The sequence below is a fragment of the Mauremys reevesii genome, linkage group 9 (genome assembly GCF_016161935.1).
Source record: "Mauremys reevesii isolate NIE-2019 linkage group 9, ASM1616193v1, whole genome shotgun sequence".
NCBI classification, from domain to species: domain Eukaryota; kingdom Metazoa; phylum Chordata; order Testudines; family Geoemydidae; genus Mauremys; species Mauremys reevesii.
Window position 1 is genome coordinate 76,881,536 of NC_052631.1, and position 20,473 is coordinate 76,902,008.

General features: G+C 44.4%; 1 protein-coding gene across 1 annotated transcript in view; it reads right to left on the minus strand.

The window, feature by feature from the left end:
• SH3BGRL (SH3 domain binding glutamate rich protein like) overlaps positions 1 to 20,473 on the minus strand; it is a 58,520-nt gene that overhangs the window by 19,603 nt on the left and 18,444 nt on the right. Inside the window, exon 2 of the mRNA XM_039488417.1 lies at positions 7,779 to 7,964. Coding sequence (XP_039344351.1) covers positions 7,779 to 7,964 — 186 coding nt within the window. The remainder of the gene's footprint in view (positions 1 to 7,778; positions 7,965 to 20,473) is intronic.

Sequence of the window (20,473 nt, forward strand, 5' to 3'; positions counted from 1 at the left end):
CCTAATGTGGCTAAATGTGCAGTTCGAGTGCTCCTTCCTCTTGCTACAACTTATTTGTGTGAGATGGGATTTTCGTATTATACTGCAACAAAAACCAAACATAGGAATACACTTGATGCTGCGCCTGACATGAAGATTCAACTTTCCAGCATTATTCCTAATATTAAGCGAATTTGTGATAGAAAAATGCAGAAATACCAATCCCATTAAATCCAAATTTGTATTTCTGTTTATAAAAATAGATTTTTCTAGTAAAAATCTAATTTGTTTGGTGTTAGTGTATATTATAAACACACAGGTTTTTTTTTAAGTAGAACACTGTTTAATTTTGACTCTCGCACTTGATTTTTGTACTACTTTATACACTCTTTCCAGTTAGAAATTGTTAGTTCTAGTTATTTTAAATTTGTATTTTTGCTTTGTTTTATAATAAAATATATTTGAGCCTAAATAACGCAATTTTTTATTTGAAAACCAAACGACTACAAAATATTATAAGTGTTCCGTAATAGGCTAAAAAGTGTTCCGTAGCCGAAAAAGTTTGGGAAATGCTGCTCTAGACCAATAGATTAGAGTACCAAAAATCTCCTGTATGATGGGTAGTAAAATCTGCCTCTCTGCCACTTGATCCATTAAATCATTTAGATAAGAGAAATGCAGCAGATCTCATTTATTTGGACTTCAGTAAAGCATTTAATATGGGAAATCATTAGTGAAGCTGGGGATTAGTACAAGAATTGTAAATTAAGTGATTGGGTAAATGGGAAACAAAAATGGGTTGTGTTGAAGAGAGAACTATCAGGCTGGAGGAAGTACTACTGGGGTTCCTCAAGGATTAGTCTTGAGACTGATCTTATTTAATATTTTCAGGAATGATCATGGCACAAAAAGTAAGAGTGTGCTAATGAAATCTGCAGATGACAAAAAGTTGGGAAGTGTCGTCAACACAGAGGAGGATCGGAATATTATACAGAAAGACCTGGAGGACTTTGAGCGCAGGAGTAACAGAAATAGGATGAAATTTAATAATACAAAGTACAAGGAAATGCACTTAGGGACTAATACAAACTTCTGATATAAGCTGGGTGCTCATCAGTTGGAAATGACAGAGTAGGAGAAAGACCTGGGTATATTAGTTGATCACAGGATGACTATGAACAACCAATGTGATGCAATCCTAGGATGTACCAGGCAAGCTATTTTCAGTAATGGTAGGCCATTGCACAGATCACTGGTAAGCCCTCATCTGGAAAACTATCTATCTACAATTCTGGTCACCCATGTTCAAGAAAGATGAATTCAGAGTAGAACAGGTGCAAAGAAAGCTACTAGGACGATCGGGGAAATGGAGAGCTTGACTTGTTTGACCTAGCAAAATGAAGGCTGAGAGAGAATACAACGGCTCTCTATAAATACATCAGGGGGGTAAATACTAGGGAAGAAGAAGAGCTTATTTAAGCTAAAGGACAACATTGGCATGAGAACAAATGAGTATAAACTGACCATGAATAAATTTAGGCGGGACTTTAGAAAAGGGTTTCTAACCATCAGAGGAGTGAGGTTCTGGAACAGCCTCCCAAAGAGAATAGTGGGGCTAAAGAACCAACCTAGTTTTAAGATGGAGCTTGATACATTTATGAAGGTATTTATATATGACTGTTTGCCTGCGATAGGAGCGGGACAGGAAGTGATGATCCATGTGGTCCTTTCTAGTCCTATGTCCCTAAATATAGGGCTGATTGAAGAATGCAGCAATGCCAGAGCCTCTCTGGATAACATACCACTTTCTTCTTGATCTACTGCATTCACATATACTGAAAGCTACATCAGCAGGTGCCTCTAAAATCTAACTAGTAATGACCTAAGGAGGAGGACACATATACATAACTGCTTTGCACGGCTGTGCTACAAAGCTTTAAAAATCTCCTTGTCAGGAGGAGCAGTCTCTGGGATCTTCAGCTTAGTCCTATACTCAATGATATATGAAACCATTTTTCCTGGAGCACATAGGGGCCTATACTGTAAGGTGCCAAGTGAACTCATCTCGCTCACTGGGAGTTGAGTGCACTCAACAGTTCCAGGAGAGCTCAGCACCTTGAAGGAGCAGGTCCATAGTTCCCAGACTTCCCATTGCATTATGAAACTTGAGAGCCTCAAGTGTCCGGGTGCCCTTCCATGTATCAAACACTGTACAACTTCAGTGCAGCACACACCCCTGTCGGTTTGGGCGCTCCTAGCCAGAGAGTCCCTCTAATGTAGTATTTCCATTGCCTGCCACAGAAGTGATGAAAGAGGAAAAACTCATGTTGTGATATCCCTGAGGTTTTAGGATCCAGGCCACCAGTTATTCAGGAGGACTAGCAATTAAAGGTTAAGGAAGAGAGATGGCTGAGGGCTTTAATTTCATTCTAGCCTGGAGGGGAATCTCCTCCTATTCTCTTGGAGATGGGGTTTTGTTTTTTACTTCATGTTTTTCTAGAGCAATCCATGTAGTTGCCAGTAACGCCTTCTCCCTTGTTGTTTCAGGCTCACTCTTGCTCTCTTCAAGCTACATATATCACACTTTTCTTCAGTCCTTCTCTCCAAGGTTCTCACAGCTAAAGACCAAACTGGACTCAGCACGGCTGTGCTCCTGTGGAAAATCCAAAGCTCAACTATGGGCAACTTACCAGAAGAGAGAAAACAGAACGCTCAGCTGGTCATTTGCAGAGGACACTGATAGACTCAGTGTCCTGAAAAAACCTCTGCTCAGTACCCAACGGTGACATTGCACCCCATAAGGCTTTATGGAACTATGCTTATGAATGTATATATGACACAATGGGAATATGTTTTATGCTACATATGCCATGTCACATATCTATGTAAAGGTTATGATCTACTGAATCTATTCATCCTACACTGGCCTGCTAAACCCAGGGTTGAGAGTTCAATCCTTGAGGGGGCCATTTAGGGATCTGGGGTAAAAATCTGTCTGGGGATTGGTTCTGCTTTGAGCAGGGGATTGGACTAGATGGCCTCCTGAGGTCCCTTCCAACCCTGATATTCTATGATTCTATTTGTATGCATGTCATTTTTGGTTCAAAGTTATGAATATTGGCTGTGTACCTGCTTGATTTCTAAGTAGCCTTAGTAAAGCATTTGGTCAGCTTCTTAAGAAAGGAATGTGCAAGTTAAGTGCCCAATCAAGAAGCATTTAATTGACAATGGATCTTGGCAGGCTCCAATCCACATAAGAAGTCTACTTGATGAAGTTCAAGGCAGCATGTGAACCATGGCTGCTACCTGTAAGTTCTGAGTCATGCATGGACATGTGACTTACCCATGTGACTCCCAACTCCATCTTGGAGCTGGACTTTGCATAGGAGAGAGGAGGGGGTATCCACCCACAGGAGAAAGTCTATTTAAACCCCTGGGAGACCCCTCCATTTTGTCTTCAGCTGGCTCAAGAGAGAGCCTCTCCACCCCCAAGGATACCTTAAAGAAACTAGAACAAAGGACAGTAACTACAGGGGATGTGAGTGATTGCTGGACCCAGACTAGAAGGAGACTAGTCTGTAAAAGGAAGCTTACTGGAACACCACTGAGGGTGAGGTTTTATCTGTATTCAGTTTTCTTACTGTATTAGGCTCAGACTTGTGTGTTTTATTTTATCTTGCTTGGTAATTCACTTTATTCTGTCTGTTACTACTTGGAACCACTTAAGTCCTACTTTCTGTATTTAATAAAATCATTTTTTACTTATTAATTAACCCAGATTATGTATTAATACCTGGGGGGAGGGGGGGTGGCAAACAGCTCTGCATTAATACCTGGGGGGGAGAAACAGCTGTTATAGGGGGCGAACAATTTATGAGTTTACCCTGTAAAAGCTTTATACAGGGTAAAACGGATTTATTTGGGGTTTGGACCCCACTGGGAGTTGGGCATCTGAGTGTTAAAGACAGGAACAATTCTTAACCTGCTTTCAATTAAGCCTACAGCTGTTAGGGGAGGTGGTTCAGACCTGCAGCAGGCTAGCGGGTCTGGCTCAAACCAGGCAGGGCTCTGGAGTCTCAAGCTGGGAGGGCAGGAAAGCAGGGGCACAAGTAGTCTTCACACATCAGTTGGCAGCCCCAAGGGGGTTTCTGTGATCCAACCACCAACAAAGTACAACAAAATACAATATAAGCAAATGCCACCAAACCAGGGAGAAGCAAAGGACAGTCTATTAACTACTGTATAATGCTGTACCAATCCTTATTGCTGTATATGGAACTCTGATTCTATGATGATGGGTGCCCTACAAAAATGTATGATAGAGAGGCATCCCCTGTCATTACAGTAGCACAGTTTTCTTCATTCCCTGTGCTAAACCACTGTGTAACATTGTCATGCTTCATTTGACAGCTACAGCTCTGCAATGTAAAGGTGGCTGCATTCAATTGGTAAAGGACATCTGTGAAGTAACCGTGCAGCTATACACATGGGCTCTGGAGTGCTGTAGGAAAGAAGGTGACACTGCATATAACTGAATGCTGTTATAAACGTTATAGGAGAACTCTACAAAAAATATTTCAGAGGGGTAGCCGTGTTAGTCTGTATCAGCAAAAACGAGGAATCCTTGTGGCACTTTAGAGACTAACTAATTTATTTGGGCATTTGCTCCAATCCCTCAGACAGAGACAAACACCTACAGGATCTCTATCAAGCGTTCTTAAAACTAAAATACCTACCTGGGGAAGTGAAGAAACAGAAGGGTACTCAGAGGCCCAACAAAGAAAGTAAAAGAACGCCACTAGCCATCACCTACAGTCCCCAACTAAAACCTCTCCAGTGCATTATCAAGGATCTACAACCTATCTTGGAGGATGATCCCTCACTGTCACAGACCCTAGGAGACAGGCCAGTCCTCGCTTATAGACATCCCCCCAACCTGAAGCAAATACTCACCAGCAACCACACACCACACAACAAAAACACCAACCCAGGAACCAAACCCTGCAACAAACCCAGTTGCCAACTCTGTCTGCATATCTATTCAAGGGACACCATCATAGGACCTAGCCACATCAGCCACACCATCAGGGGCTCATTCATCTGCACATCTACCAATGTGATATATGCCATCATGTGCCAGCAATGCCCCTCTGCCATAAACATCGGCCAAACTGGACAGTCTCTATGCAAAAGAATAAATGGACACATATCAGACATCAAGAATTGTAACATTCAAAAACCAGTAGGAGAGCACTTCAATCTCCCTGGACACTCAATAACAGACTTAAAAGTGGCCATTCTTCAACAAAAAAAAACTTCAAAACCAGACTTCAACGAGAAACTGCAGAACTGGAACCAATTTGCAAACTTGACACCATCAAATTAGGCCTGAATAAAGACGGAGTGGCTGGGTCACTACAGAAAGTAATTTTCCCTCTGTTGATACTCTCACCTTCTTGTCAACTGTTGGGGATAGGCCACATCCACCCTGATTGAACTGGCCTTATTAGCACTGACCCCACACTTGGTAAGGCAACTCCCATCTTTTCATGTGCTGTATATTTATACCTGCCTATTTATTTTTCACTCCATGCACCTGATGAAGTGGGTTACAGCCCACAAAAGCTTATGCCCAAATACATTTGTTAGTCTCTAAGGGTATGTCTACACTATGAAATTAGGTCATTTTTATAGAAGTAGATTTTTAGGAATCAATTTTATACAATCAATTGCATATGTCCACACTAAGCACATTAAGTTGGCGGAGTGAGTCCTCACTACCATGGCTAGCATCGACTTACGGAGCAGAGCACTGTGGGTAGCTATCCCACAGTTCCCGTAGTCTCCGCCACCCATTGGAATTCTGGGTTAAGCTCCCAATGCCTGATGGGGCAAAAACATTATTGCAGGGGGTTTTTGGGTACATGTCATCAGTCGCCCCTCCCTCTGTGAAAGCAACAGCAGAATCGTTTCGCGCCTTTTTTCCTGGGTTACTCGATCAGACGCCATAACACAGCAAGCATGAGCAAGTGCAGAATGGTGGTAGAATGTGCCTTTGGACGTTTAAAAGCTCGCTGGTGCTGTTGGTCAGACCTCAGCGCAACCAACATTCCCATTTTTATTGCTGCTTGCTGTGTGCTCCATAATATCTGAGAGAGTAAGGGGGAGACATTTATGGAGGGGTGGGAGGTTGTGGCAAATCGCCTGGTGTCCGATTTTGAGCAGCATGACACCAGGGCGATTAGAAGAACACAGCAAGGTGTGCTGCGCATCCGAGAGGCTTTGAAAACCAGTTTCATGACTGGCCAGGCTTTGGTGTGACAGTTGTGTGTGTTTCTCCTTGATGCAAACCCACCCCCTTTGTTGATTTTAATTCCCTGTAAGCCAACGACCCCCCCGCTTCGAAATAAAGTCACTATTGTTTTGAAACCATGCAATCTTTCTTTATTAATTAAAAAAAAATGAAATAACGGACAAGGTGGGGTGGGGGTGGAGGGAAGGACAAGGCCACATTGCTTATTGTAGCCACACTAAAAATCAAACTGTTTGAATGACAGCCTTCTGTTGCTTGGGCCATCCTCTGGAGTGGAGCGGCTGGGTGCCTGGAACCTCCCACCACCACGTTTTTGGACATCTGGGTGAGGAGGCTATGGAACATGGGGAGGAGAGTAGGCAGTTATACAGTGGGGTCTGTGCTCTTGTTGGCTTTCCTGCAGCTCCAACAGATGCTTCATCATGTTCGTTTGCTCCCCCATTAGCCTCAGCATCGCGTCCTGCCTCTGCTCTTCGTGCTCATTTCATCCTTTCCTGGCCTCTGCCACTGAATGCCTCCATGCATTAAGCTGTGCCCTATCAGTGCAGGAGGACTGCATGAACTCTGAAAACCATGTCATCACGAGTGCGTTTTTTTCGCCTTCTAATTTGCGATAACCTCAGGGGACGGAGATGATATGAGGAGCATAGAAACATTCTACAATCTACAATTCTGGGGGGACTGCATGGTCACCTGTGCTGCTGAGTTCGCCATGCTGACCAAACAGGAAATGAAATTCAAAAGTTCCCAGGGATTTTCTTGTGTACTGGCTAGTGCATCGGAGTTCAAAGTGCTGTCCAGAGCGGTCAAAATGGAACACTCTGGGATAGCTCCCGGAGGCCAATACCGTCGATTTGTGTCTGCACCACCCCAAATTCGTCCCAGCAAGGTTGATTTTAGCACTACTACCCTCGCCGGGGAGGAGTACAGAGGTTAGTTTTAAGAGCCCTTTAGGTCAACGGAACAGGGTTGCTTGTGTAGACGCATTCATTATAAAATCGACCTAACGCAGCTAAATTTGACCTAACCCTGTAGTGTAGACCAGGGCTTACGTGCCACAAGGACTTGTTGTTTCTACAAAAGAGTTATCCATATATATATGTCAATAGTTAGTTACTAGATACATACACCTATTCATTACTAGCTCTTTCTCAACCATCAGTCCCTCAGTTATTAATCATTTCATGCAGCACAGTGCAGAAAGATTTTCATGTTCTTGAGGGCCACATGGCACATAGTTTAATATGCAAGCCTAGTTAGTATACTGAAGATTTAGATTCAAATTTTGACTCAGTTACAAGGAAATTCCCCTTCTCTTCATAGACAAAAAGCCACCTCCCACAGTCACCACACAATTGATAGCCTATGCCTTTTCTGTTGCATCTGGCATATGCCATCGTCAGAACAATATTGTAGTTGGCAGAAGGGTAAAGTCTGGGAAAGTCAGAAAGAGGAGGCCCAGGAGAAGCTTAAAATGGTTTCTTACCCCAAGATATCGGCTATCATTGAAGATTCGAGGGGGCAATGGGTTTCCACTCGTTGGTCGGCTCTCTTCTGGGACATTCTCTCGCATCCATTTCCGGTTCTCTTCATTGGCTGCAATATCTTTTTCTTCAAATTCAATCTTGTTGGCTTCCAAGAAGCCTAACACATCTTGCTGCTGTTTTTTGATCTACAATAAAAGACGTGCGAAGGGAGAGAAGGAAATAAACCAGTCAGTGATCAAATAGAAGCTCAAAGGCGGAGCAATCTGTGCAAGTCCAAGGGTGCAGATCACTCAGCACTGTCTCTCGCTAGGCCTGGTTACTGCCTTTAAGAGAAATAGTCCATTGTACATCTCTCACTCCCCCTTAATATTCTTTTTGGTATACATTAGTACAAAGTGCCACAATGACAACCCAGGAGAACTCAAACATTCCCTAGTGCCCAGCACGGTGCTGCAAGCCCTGTAGCAGAGGGACTACTTCTAGTGGGGGCAGAGCAGTTTAGTCTCTATGCCCACTGAATCTGCAACTCCTCTGATGAGGCTGCCTATTAGTGTTCCAAATGTGATGGTAACTTGTGTACTGTGGACACCTGCCCTCTGGGAAATATGCGGTGACTTCTCTCTTCTCACCAAACCATTTCACAAACAGCAGTGAATGGCCACCAGACACCCCCTGCCCCCGCTGAGCCCCAATCACCTTCACTTGGATCCCCCGCAGAGTCCTATTGCCCCTGAACCCGGAACCCCACAACGAACTCCTGTGCATTCAAATCTACCACTGAGCCACCCGCACCCAGACTGCCCCACACAGAAACCTCTCACCCCACACTAAGTCCCTCCACACTTGGATCCTGCTGAGCTCAGCCTGCCCGCCCACACCTGGTGCAGAGGGGCAGGGCCCCCATGTGTTTCTGCGGTAGGCCCAACCCTTGCACTGTGTCAGGGTTGGATGCAGCCTTCCTGCCGAGTTCCTGTACCAGGGATGTGGGGGAGTTAAGGTGATCTCCCACCTCAATGCAGCCAGTGGCCTGTGCTCCCCACTCCCATGCTGGAGCCACATTTATTGATAAATAAAATTAGAATAATTTTAAAATATTGTGTGCATAATTTTTATTTTTTTGGCACAGAATTCCCTCAGGAGTAAATGGTGCATGTGTGCAGCCCACTGCTATATCTGTAGGCACAGGTATGTCACACCCATCCTTCAAAAGCAGGCATCATTTGAATTTCCCCTTAATTCCCTTGAAAATAAATGGAGCCCTAAAAAATTGTAACTTATTGTTTCTAACACTCCACGGATTACAGACAGGAATCAGAACAGTCCCTCAGAGAAATCAAATATTGTCCAAAGAAGAGCTGAATCCAAATGCTAGATATCTGTATTGTATTCAACACCCGTGTGTTTGAGTCAACATGGAGGATTACTGGAAGTAAATCAAACAAGGCTCTCAAAGGGCCACAAGCTCAGAAAATTCAAAACCCATTTTTCTTCTGTACTTCAAAAGTTGGAGACTCAAGGTATAGGCCACACCATCGCATAATGCAGAGTGATTTAACAATCATTGCGTATAGTGAAGAGTTGCTTCCCAGCAAACCTGATTAAGCCCCTTGCCTGTTACACCAAGAGTTGAGTCTCTTTCAAAGAAATTACTCAGTTTGGCTTCCCATATGATTTACAAGACATACTTTAAAAGGCATTGTACATGTACACGTGAGTATTCTAAACGCAAACAGACAACCATAATATTCCCTCTGGCTCTTGAGCTAGAAGAGATTCTTACTGTAAAAGATGTATGCACCAATATACCAGGGCATATTTTTAAATTAGGAGGTTACACTGAGAATGATTTTTTTATTTCACATTTTAGTCAATTATGTCTGTTCAAAGACAAAGGGAGGTCAGTGGTCTTGCAGAGGCCATACCTATATGTCTAACGATTATCCAGGTAGCTGTAATTTATTAACTACAGTTAAGTTTGCTGGAGGAGGTAGTTCATGGTGTAAACCTTTGACTTAAAATACACAGACCCATGGGAATCACAGGTTCAAGTTCCAGAAGGATTGACTCAGTCTTTCATCCTTCTGAAACAGACAAATTGAGGGCCATACAGCTTACTATGTGTGGATCTTTCAGCTAAGACCCTACAGCACAGAGGTCCTGTTTGCTCAGCGGTTACACTGAAGATCTCTTGGCAATTTCCATAAGATGTGAGGCTTGTTCAATTGTTTTTGGCCTAAAACCTCTCCTCCCACCACTTCTGTGCAGTGTGATGACTGGCTGTCGTCTCTCCACTCCGGAGTTGGCCAAGTTTCAGCAGTGCTATACAGGTGTCACTTGGGAAGGGCTTTGTGACACACATTAGAATGAGCTGTGCTACACATCAGATACTCGGTGAAATCCTGGCCTTAGGGAAATCAGTGGAAGTTTTCCATGGAATTCAGCAAAGCCAGGATTTTACCCACCATGTTCATCATTGTTCAAGTATTCTACAATAGTCATTATTCCCAGGAAATATACTTCTGATATTACATCCACACAAGCAATGGGAGCACGTCCATGTTTGTAGTGGGGGAGGAAGGTTACAAACTTCCACTACTTTTCACAATTATTTTTTCCGTCTGTCTGTTGTGATTTACTCAAGAGCTGGGCTTTTCATCCCCGCCTTCATTTCAAGGGAAAACCTTAAAGGAAGTGTTTGGAGCGAATGAGATCCATTCACATCCAATCCAGTGCCTCCTCTATGCTTCCACATGACAGCAAGTGGAAACAGGGATCTCTACTGCAAAAGATTTTGATGGCTTCACATGAAAGTTGGCTTTGATTGTCGTCATTCATGAAATATTAGTTTCCTGATCGAGAGACGTCTTCTGTTTACACTCTGGTTTGCTTCTTTATGACTATACCAGGATGAAGGAGATTGTTTGCAAGGACAGGTATGGTTTACAATGAAAAAGCAGGATTTAACAGTAAATTTGCTTTCTTCATACTGCCTCCTTCCCAGGGAAAGCAGCTGAAGTCCTGACTTTAGCCTAATTAGTGCATCCTGACAAAAACTGAACGCCATATAGATGTTGAATTACTTCTAATTCAGGTCAGATACCAGACTCCCCAAGCAGCCTTTCCATATATGGACAAGTAAAAACACACAAACCCTCAAACAAGCAGATATGAGGTCAGTGGACAGGCATATGAGCTCCAAATATGGTAGCTGAGCTCCCCGGCTTGCAATAGGACGTTTTAAAGGAAAGCAACAGCCACAAACCCTAGCTGACTGTAAGAGCTCAGATCAGAACATAATGCCTATGAGACCATTTACTTTAGAGCAGGGTTTGTATATTTTATAGTTTGCTTTGGGGAGTAAAAGTTTGACCCTTTAAGCACACAGGGTTGAGTTTCTGAGGTATTTAAAGGGAAAATAGCTACCACTGAAATATACAGAAGCCATCAGAATACAACACCTCAAAAGATGCCATTGAACTCTATTGTGTAAATTCATATCTAGACAATTCTAAAGCATCTATTGACTCAGATTTTAGTGGTTCCTTTGTAGCCATTAAAATTCGTAGTAGGTCAGTCCATAATATGGTGCAGTCAGTGGTGAGCTTGAGCCGGTTCGCGCGATCCAGTTGTTAAATTTAGCAGCCATTTTAGAACCGGTCGTTCCAGGACAACCAATTCTATAAGGGCTGCTAAATTTAACAAAAGCTCCAAGCTCTCCTGCTCCGCCCCCTTTCTCCTCCCCCTGCCCTGCTTCCCGCGAATCAGATGTTCGCGGGAAGCCTGAACAAGCAGCAGGCAGGCAGACAGGCAGGCAAGCTGAGGAGGGGAAGTGCGGCTCCGCGGCACGGCCTGGCTCGGCTCCTGCCCCGGGGTCCGGGCTCCGCGGCGGGGGCTCCTGCCGCCCCGGGGTCCGGGCTCCAGGAGGCGCGGTGCGGCGGGGCAGGGCCTCCTGCCGCCGCGGGGTCCGGGCGGCGCGGCGCGCGGCGGGGCCTCCTGCCGGTCCGGGGTCCGGGCGGCGTGCGCTGGGGCGGGGCCTCCTGCCGGTCCAGGCGGCGTGGCGGGGCGCGGCGGGGGCTCCTGCCGGTCCGGGGTCCGGGCGGGGCGGCGGGGCGGAGCGGGGGCTCAGCTCCTGCCCCGGCGTCCGGGCCCCAGCCCAGCTGGGCCCCCATCTCCAGGCAGCAAGGTAAGGGGAGCAGGGAGGGCGTCTTGGATAGAGCCTGGATGGGGTAGGGGTCCTGGGGGGCCATCGAGAATGAGAGGAGTGGTTGGGTGGGGCGGCAAGGGGCAGTCAGGGGACAGGGAAGGGGGGGATGTGTCAGGGGTCCTGGGGGGTGTGTATCAAGGAACATGAGGGGTTGGATGGGGCACGACCCCCCCCGGGGGGGGGCGCAGGGAACCGGTTGTTAATATTTTGGCAGCTCATCACTGGGTGCAGTTCTATGTTTAGCTAGGCATCACTTAAAAATCCCAACAGTTTATTTATAACATCACTTTAAAATCATCAAAGGGCTTAGTGTTAGGGCACCCACTGCTGTAGTCGTGAAGGCAATAATGTTCCCCTGACTTCATCAGGAGAGCAGCTTGCCTGGAGACTGCAAGATCCAAAGCAGTAATTCTGGCTCAGAATATTGAGTCAGTGGAGTAGTTCACAGACACGTTTAAAATCCGGATGCAAAGACTAAATATGAGAACATTGCTGTGCATTAGCTGAAAAATCACTGCTAAAAAATAAATAAAATGGACAGGTTAATACCACCTGGCGGAAGTAGTTCACATTATAGGCTAAGAACAAAAGCATATTTCAACAGGCTCGCATCTGCTTCTAGAAGATAATGGAAGGGGGAAAAGGGAGGCAGAAAAGAGGTTCTTCTCAGCCAAGTTATAAAGGCCTAAAAGTGATGCACTTTCCCCATAAATGTTCTAAAGCAAGGGTGAGCAAGGGCCACATCTGGGTATGGAAATTGTATGGCGGGCCATGAATGCTCACAAAATTAGGGGTTGGGGTGTAGGAAGGGGCGAGGGGTGCGGGCTCTGGCGTGGAGCTGGGGATGAGGGGTTGGGGGAGCAGGAGTGTGCTCCGGGCTGGGACCGAGAGGGTTCAGAGGGCGGGAGGGGAATCAAGGCTAGGGCAGGGGGTTGGGGCGCAGGAGGGGGTCACGGGTGCAGGCTCCCGGCAGCGCCTACCTCAAGCAGCTCCCAGAAGCAGAGGCAATGTCCTCCCTCCGGCCCCTACACAGAGGCGTGGCCAGGCAGCTCTGCGTGCTGCCTCATCCGCAGGCGCCACCTCTGCAGCTCCCATTGGCCGTGTTTCCCGGCCAATGGGAGCTGCAGGGCTGGAGCTTGGGGTAGGAGCAGCATGCAGAGCCCCCTGGGTGCTCTACAGTAGGAGCCAGAGGGGGGATATGCCGCTGCTTCCAGGAGCCATGTGGAGTAGGGCAAGCCCCCAAACCTGCTCCCAGCTGGAGCACCAGAGCGGGGCAAGCAATCCTACAATTGTTGCTCATGTTCCTAAAACAGTGTTGAAAGGAATAATTTAACTACATTAATTTACTTCCCTGTTTGACTTTATCTTTCATTCTAATGAAGGAAATACCCTTACATTAGGTCTTATGCTAAGCAAACTACTGTTGTTATGAAATTGGAACCTTCGGAACGCAAAATCTGCATTAAAAACATTACAAGCAAGGGTCCCACCAATTCTTCATTCCTAGTCCATTCAGCCACTCACTCAAGTTAATGAGAGTTTTGGGAGCACAAGGACCCTTTGTTACTGTGTTCCAAGATGATGTTTAAAATAGCCTGTTCTCTAATTCATTTTAAAAAAAAATTAAAAAAAAAAAAGACTTTATACTTCTCCCAGAGCATTTTTTATGATTTGGTAATCTACTATCATCTCATTCCTGTGATGAACGAACGAACGAACACACACAAATTAAAATGATATACATATTAAAAACTGGTTAAGAGATCTTAAGCTTTTAACATAACACATGCATAGACAAACATTATGTTTGAGAGCTATTCACTATGAAAATACCAGCCCCTCATTTGATTATTAGCAAGACCCTAAACTAATGATTCTGAGTTTTACTCTGCAACAGCTGATTTCACTGAAGCAAGAAAAACCCAGATTTCAGCAGGCAAAAAGCCTGACAAGACCATCTTGTAAATGGATTTATTCGCAATGTAAGTCTACACCTATATTTCATCAGTCATTTATCAAGTGAAGCAAGTATTGCAGTTCATTGAAGAGAAGCACCTCTGTTTGAAAGAGCCGGGCGAAGCAGCAGACTTGAAAGAGTTGGAACAAAGCACTGTCGTGCTGCTTCCACAAAAAAAAAGTTCCCTTAGCCTGTGATAAATCCATGTATTAGGGGTACATATGCTAGTAGAGAGGAGAGATGAGGACATTGGGGGATAGCTACAATCTGACACTGTTTAGGACTGCTCAGTTCTGGTCACCTTTACACCACTGCAGATGCTGTCAAAGCCACAGGAAAAGCATAACTAGGAAGGAGCACAGGCCCAGAATAGCAAAGGAATGACTGCAGAATATTTCTATTTAGCAAATGGGAAAATGATGGATTACAATTCCACAACCAGTTTTGTTCCCTGGAAGGAACAGGGGGGCATTCCTAACAGTATTTTGCTGCAAGAAAAGGTTTATTTTCTATTTGTTAATTATTCATTTATTGAAGTGAGCTTGAGAGAGATTCCTGTTATATCTAGTAGGACTTTGACACATCCAGGGAGTACGATGAAAAAACAAACAAACAGTCTATTTTGTACCTTTGTATAAGGATTCCATTTTTTCTAGTCTTCCTATTTCTCTGTTTATAAACCAATTCACAGCACACACTGTAAATCAATTCATGAAGCACTGGAACCTTGAGTAATTTTATGGATTGAGTGGTGCCACTGAACTCATGTTTGGATAACTCAACGAGACTGCTTATGTCCATAAAGTTCCTCTCATGCATAAGTATCTGCAGGATTGGAGCCCTGGTTATACCAAGTATCGGAGGTAGCTGTGTTAGTCTGCATCCACAAAAACAACAGGGAGTCCGGTGGCACCTGAAACTTTCAGGTGCCACCGGTCTCCCAGTTGTTTTTGGTTATATAAGGTGCAGTTAGCATACAGTATTCTATTCCATTAGTTAAGGGTGATGAATCCCGATCTCTATGAATGGAAGTGACCCAAGGCGATATTTGTTACTATTGATAAAATTAGCTCACCGTGTATGAGGATTTAAAATAATTTGATTAGAAAAAGGTTACATACATATAAAATTAACACTCAAAATTAACCTTCACTTCTGTGCCACTCTGGCACTTTGTCAATTTACACCAGATGAGGATCTGTAGAGCCCTGCATTGATACAAAATTTGTATCCACATCCATGATCCACAAAAATGATCCACGGATTTGCAGGGCTTTAGATATAAAATTTGGACCCACATCCATCCACGAGCCGCAAAAATGGTCCACAAATATACAGCAGATAGCCGTGGATTTGCAGGGCTCTAAGAATCTGGCCTAGAATGTCTCGTGATTAACTCCATTTTCTTCTACCCAATACATTTGACAGCATCCTACATTTTATTACTTTTCTGCCAGCATCATGAAAGGATATAGAACTGGATACACTGCTCTGAATTCACACAATTCCCCAGCTGATTTCAGGACCACAGGGACTTGAATAGGCTTCTAAAATTGCAGATTCCCATGCACTCCAAAACCTTAAAAAGGTTCATCCATAACTACATGCAAGACCGTCTAATATAATACATTTGATTGTAATTTCATCATCACTGATAACTTGGAACATGTCACTGAAAAAGCTGAATGAGTGTCATATTTTTAATGAATGATGCCTCCTGTAGTATTTGATAATATTTTAGAACTTTTTTTTGATAAAAAGGTTTTAAATAGGATGAGATCTGATTTATATAGGAAGTCAAAAAAAAAAGTCCTCAGATGAAGTTAACATTTATACAAAGTTCAATAGCTCCCAACAACTGTTGATCCTTTAAATTTTTATATAAGGGGTGTCAAGCAATTAATTGCACTGTTAAACGATAATAAAATACCATTTATTTAAATATTTTTTGATTTTTCTATGTTTTCAAATATATTGATTTCAATGACAACTGAATACAAAGTGTCCAGTGCTCACTATTTTTATTACAAATATTTGCACTGTAAAAAACAAAAGAAATAGTATTTCAATTCACCTAATACAAGTACTATAGTGCAATCTCTTTATCATGAAATTGAACTTACAAATGTAGAATTATGTACAAAAAAACTGCATTCAAAAATAAAACAATGTAAAATTTTAGAGCCTGCAAGTCCACTCAGTCCTACTTCTTGTTCAGCCAATCGCTCAGACAAACAAGTTTGTTTACATTTGCAGGAGATAATGCTGCCTGCTTCTCGTTTACAGTGCCACCTGAAAGTGAGAACAGGCATTCTGTTGTGGCTGGCATTGCAAGATATTTACCTGCCTGATGTACTAAAGATTCATATGTCTCTTCATGCTTCAGCCACCATTCCAGGGTACATGCATCCATGCAGATGACGAGTGCTGCTCGATAACAATCCAAAGCAGTGCGGACAACATGAACATGTGCTGGGTCATCATCGGAGACTACTATAACATGAAATATATGGCAGAATGTGGGCAAAACAGAGCAGGGGACATACAATTCTCCTCCAAGGAGTTCAGTCACAAATGTAATTAACACTTTTTTTAACGAGCATCATCAGCATGGAAGCATGTCTTCTGGAATGGTGGCCGAAGCATGAAGGGGCATATGAATGTTTAGCATATCTGGAATGTAAATACCTTGCAATGCTCACTACAAAAGGCCCATGCAAATGCCTGTTCTCACTTTCTGGTGACACTGTAAATAAGAAGAGGGCAGCATTATCTCCTGTAAATGTAAACAACCTTGTTTGTCTTAGTAATTGACTGAACAAGAAGCAGGACTGAGTGGACTTGTAGACTCGGAAGTTTTAAATTGTTTTGCTTTTGAGTGTAGTTATGTAACAAAAAAAATGTACATTTGTAAGTTACACTTTCATGACAAAGACCGCACTACAGTATTTGTATGAGGTGAATTGAAAACTATTTTGTTTATCATTTTTACTGTGCAAATATTTGTGATAAATATACACTGATTTCAATCACAAAACAGAATACAATATCTATGAAAATGTAAAAAAAAATCCAAAATATTTAATACATTTCAATCCGTATTCTATTGTTTAACAGTGCTATTAAAACTGCAATTACTCACAATTAAAAAAATTAGAGTTAATCGCAAAAGTTAACTGCGATTAATCGACAGCTCTAATAAATATATAAAATAAGTGATCCCTTTTATTTCAACATATAAGAATGGAAAATTACAGCAAGAAAAGATCTTCAAGTAAATCCTCAGTACCACAGTACTGCCCTTTCAATCACTGCAATTGAGGTGATAATACTGAAAAACCCTGTTCCCTGAAAAGGAAAATTATGACACAAAGAATACTGTACCAGTGCCAAGACAAATTAATCTGCCACACGGAATCCTGCCAGACTGAGGTTTTAACTGTGTGTTGTGCATTAGACTAACATTCCAAAGAACACTACAAATGTACTTACAGATCCAAGTCAATAATACACACTACAAACTGTCCAGCTGAGAACAACTGCTGTGCTTCAGTCTTACTTCAATGGTTAAACAAGGGCAGCACTATGTAGTCCAAGAAGTTAGGCAGCATGACAATAACCAATAAAGCCAAATATTCTTATTTTAAAAGTTCATACTGATTTTCTAGTGTCACTGGCGATAATTTGTCAGATTTAGCTGCCCATGTTGCACAGTGAATGCTGCTCTAACTAGCTAACAACATGACTGTTCAAACCCATATTTTGAGAGGGGAAAAAAATCTGCTTTTTGTGCTTTGCATCCTGTTTCTGATACATTAGTGTCCTCCTGTTCCCATCATGTAGGTTGCTAAAGCAGAAGCTAATACTTGCAAATCAGTTGCTGAAAAGGTAGATAGAAGTTTATAATTGTGTCTCCAAGTACAACACAAGTGTGAGAGTTCAGAAGCATGGCAACTGAGTTAAGCAATTAAAGGTCATGGATTCCTAGAGGCCCCCCTCAAGTCTGTCCTCCACCTGTGATAACATAACTCCGAGACTCCCTTCTGAGAAGGAATATTTGTAAGCAGAATCCATTCCTTGGCTGCATTAGAATTTTCTCCAATTTATTGCTATAATATTCAAGGAAAAGACAGTTACCTGTTTCTGTAACTGGTGTTCTTCGAGATATGTTGCTCATATCCATTCAACTTAGGTGTGTGTGCTAGCCACATGCACCAGTGCCAGAAGTTTTTCCCTCAGCAGTATCTGTAGGGAATCGGCTCTGGCGCCCCCTGGAGTGGCGTGCATATGCCGCGGCATATAGGGCGCCGCCAGCCCCCCGCATCCTCAGTTCCTTCTTGTCGGAAACTCTGAGAGTGGGAAGGAGGGTGGGTCGTTGAATGGACATGAGCAACACATCTTGAAGAACAACAGTTACGGAAACAGGTAACTGTCTTTTCTCCTTCCCATCATGTAGGGCAAAGCTACCCTGGCTGGGGCTACAGGGAAGAGAACATCACTCCCCTGCGAGCAAGACGGGGTTGAGTGGTGGCTCTGTTCCGATCAGTACCCGTCGCTCCTCCTGGAGTTGGATCTGGATGACCTCGACATGCGCCTGGATCAAGGTCTCGGCGACCAACAGCACTCGGCAGCTCCGCGACGGCCCCAGGCTGGCAATCTATGCCTCATGCTTGACAGGCAGTACCGGGATGTGGAGCGGGACTGGGAACCAGAGTAGGCTTGATGTTGTGAAGATGCACCCACATGTGGTGATGCCGTCCTGGGAGATCGGCAATGGTCCAGAGAACGGTACCATCGGTTCGTTGACCTGTCCCTGGAGTGGTACTAGGGCCACAGAAATTCCAGGCGCTGACTCCGAAACTCCTGCTGCGGGGCGCATGCCTCCAGAGGTGTGTGCCCAGTCACGAGCGAGCCACGCCTCAGGCCTCTCTGCCCTTGTCCAAGGTCCAGAGACCAGATGGGGCTGTGAAGCTTCTGCCTATCCTGGTCAGAAGCACGTCGGCTGCAAGAGGGTGATCGTTGGTGGGACTTCCCCCGCGACCAGGAGTATTGCCGTAGAGGTGGAGACTGTGGTGGTCCAAACACAGGTTTACCCCATAACTGGGACCCCTCAGGGCAGCACTGGGAGGGACATCATCTCTTGCGCCGCTTGCAGGGCCTTCGGCATGGACGGTACCTGGAGCTGACGAGGACCTCTGATGCTATCCAGGGTAGCCAATGGGGAGCAGGATGGGCTATACTGCTTGACCTGAGCTTGGGCCCGAGATCCCGAAAGGGGTGAAAAGGTGCCCGAGACAGGGCCTTGGTCCACCCCAGACTTGTCCTTCCCCTTGTGGGAAGCTGGAAACCTTCCTCACCCCATCTTCCTGGGCTTCTTGGCTGGAGCCTTGGAAGGGGACTGGTGCCAGCTCGCAGATGGTACCAGCAGGACACTGCGCACCGAGGTCAAGGTGCTCGGCACCAAATCGGAGGGCTGCTCCGGCATCGGGGTAAGGCCAGACACCATAAGGAGCGCTTTCAAGTGAATGTCACACTCCATCTTGGGCTTGAAGGACTTGCAAATTCTGCACTTATCAGTAAAGTGACCTTTGCCCAGGCATGGTAAACAACTGTTATGTGGATCGCTAATGGGCCTTTTACAGCGATCACAGGGCTTAAAGCCTGGGGACTGGGGCATGCCCCATCCCGAGGCAAAGTCCCGTTTGGGACCTACTAAGTCTCTAAATAACAGATAGGGAAACTAAAACTAGAGGGACACTATATACCAGGGGTAGGCAACCTATGGCACGTGTGCCGAAGGTGGCACGCGAACTGATTTTCAATGGCACTCACACTGCCCGGGTCCTGGCCACCGGTCCAGGGGGCTCTGCATTTTAATTTAATTTTAAATGAAGCTTCTTAAACATTTTAAAAACCTTATTCACTTTACATACAACAATAGGTTAGTTATATATTATAGACTTATAGAAAGAGACCTTCTAAAAACATTAAAATGTATTACTGGCACGCGAAACCTTAAATCTGAGTGAATAAATAAAGACTCAGCACCGCTTCTGAAAGGTTGCCGACCCCTGCTATATACAATAATATACAAGAGGTAAATGAGTTTGAACGAACAAGAAACAGCGCTAGCTGAAGCAGCAACAGTTCCATGCACCGTTATTGGCAGCAAGAAGGTACTGAGGATGGGAGGGGTGGGCGCCACACGGGAGGGCCCTATATGCCGTGGCATGTACAAGCCACTCTAAGGGGTGCTAGAGCCAGTCCCCTATGGGTACTGCTGAGGAAAAAAACTTCCAGCACGGTGCATGTGGCGAGCACACACACCTAAGTTAAATGGACATGAGCAATTACTCGAAGAATCAGCTTTTATATACATCTATGCCAGATACCATGAAATATTTACAATGTAGTTCTCAAACATAAGGACCACAATTTTGCAGATGCTGTCCACCCATAACTTCCATGAATGAAAGCAGTGCAGCAGGCCCTCATTAGCCCCCAAGGAGGAGCTCAGAACTTTGCAGGACTGG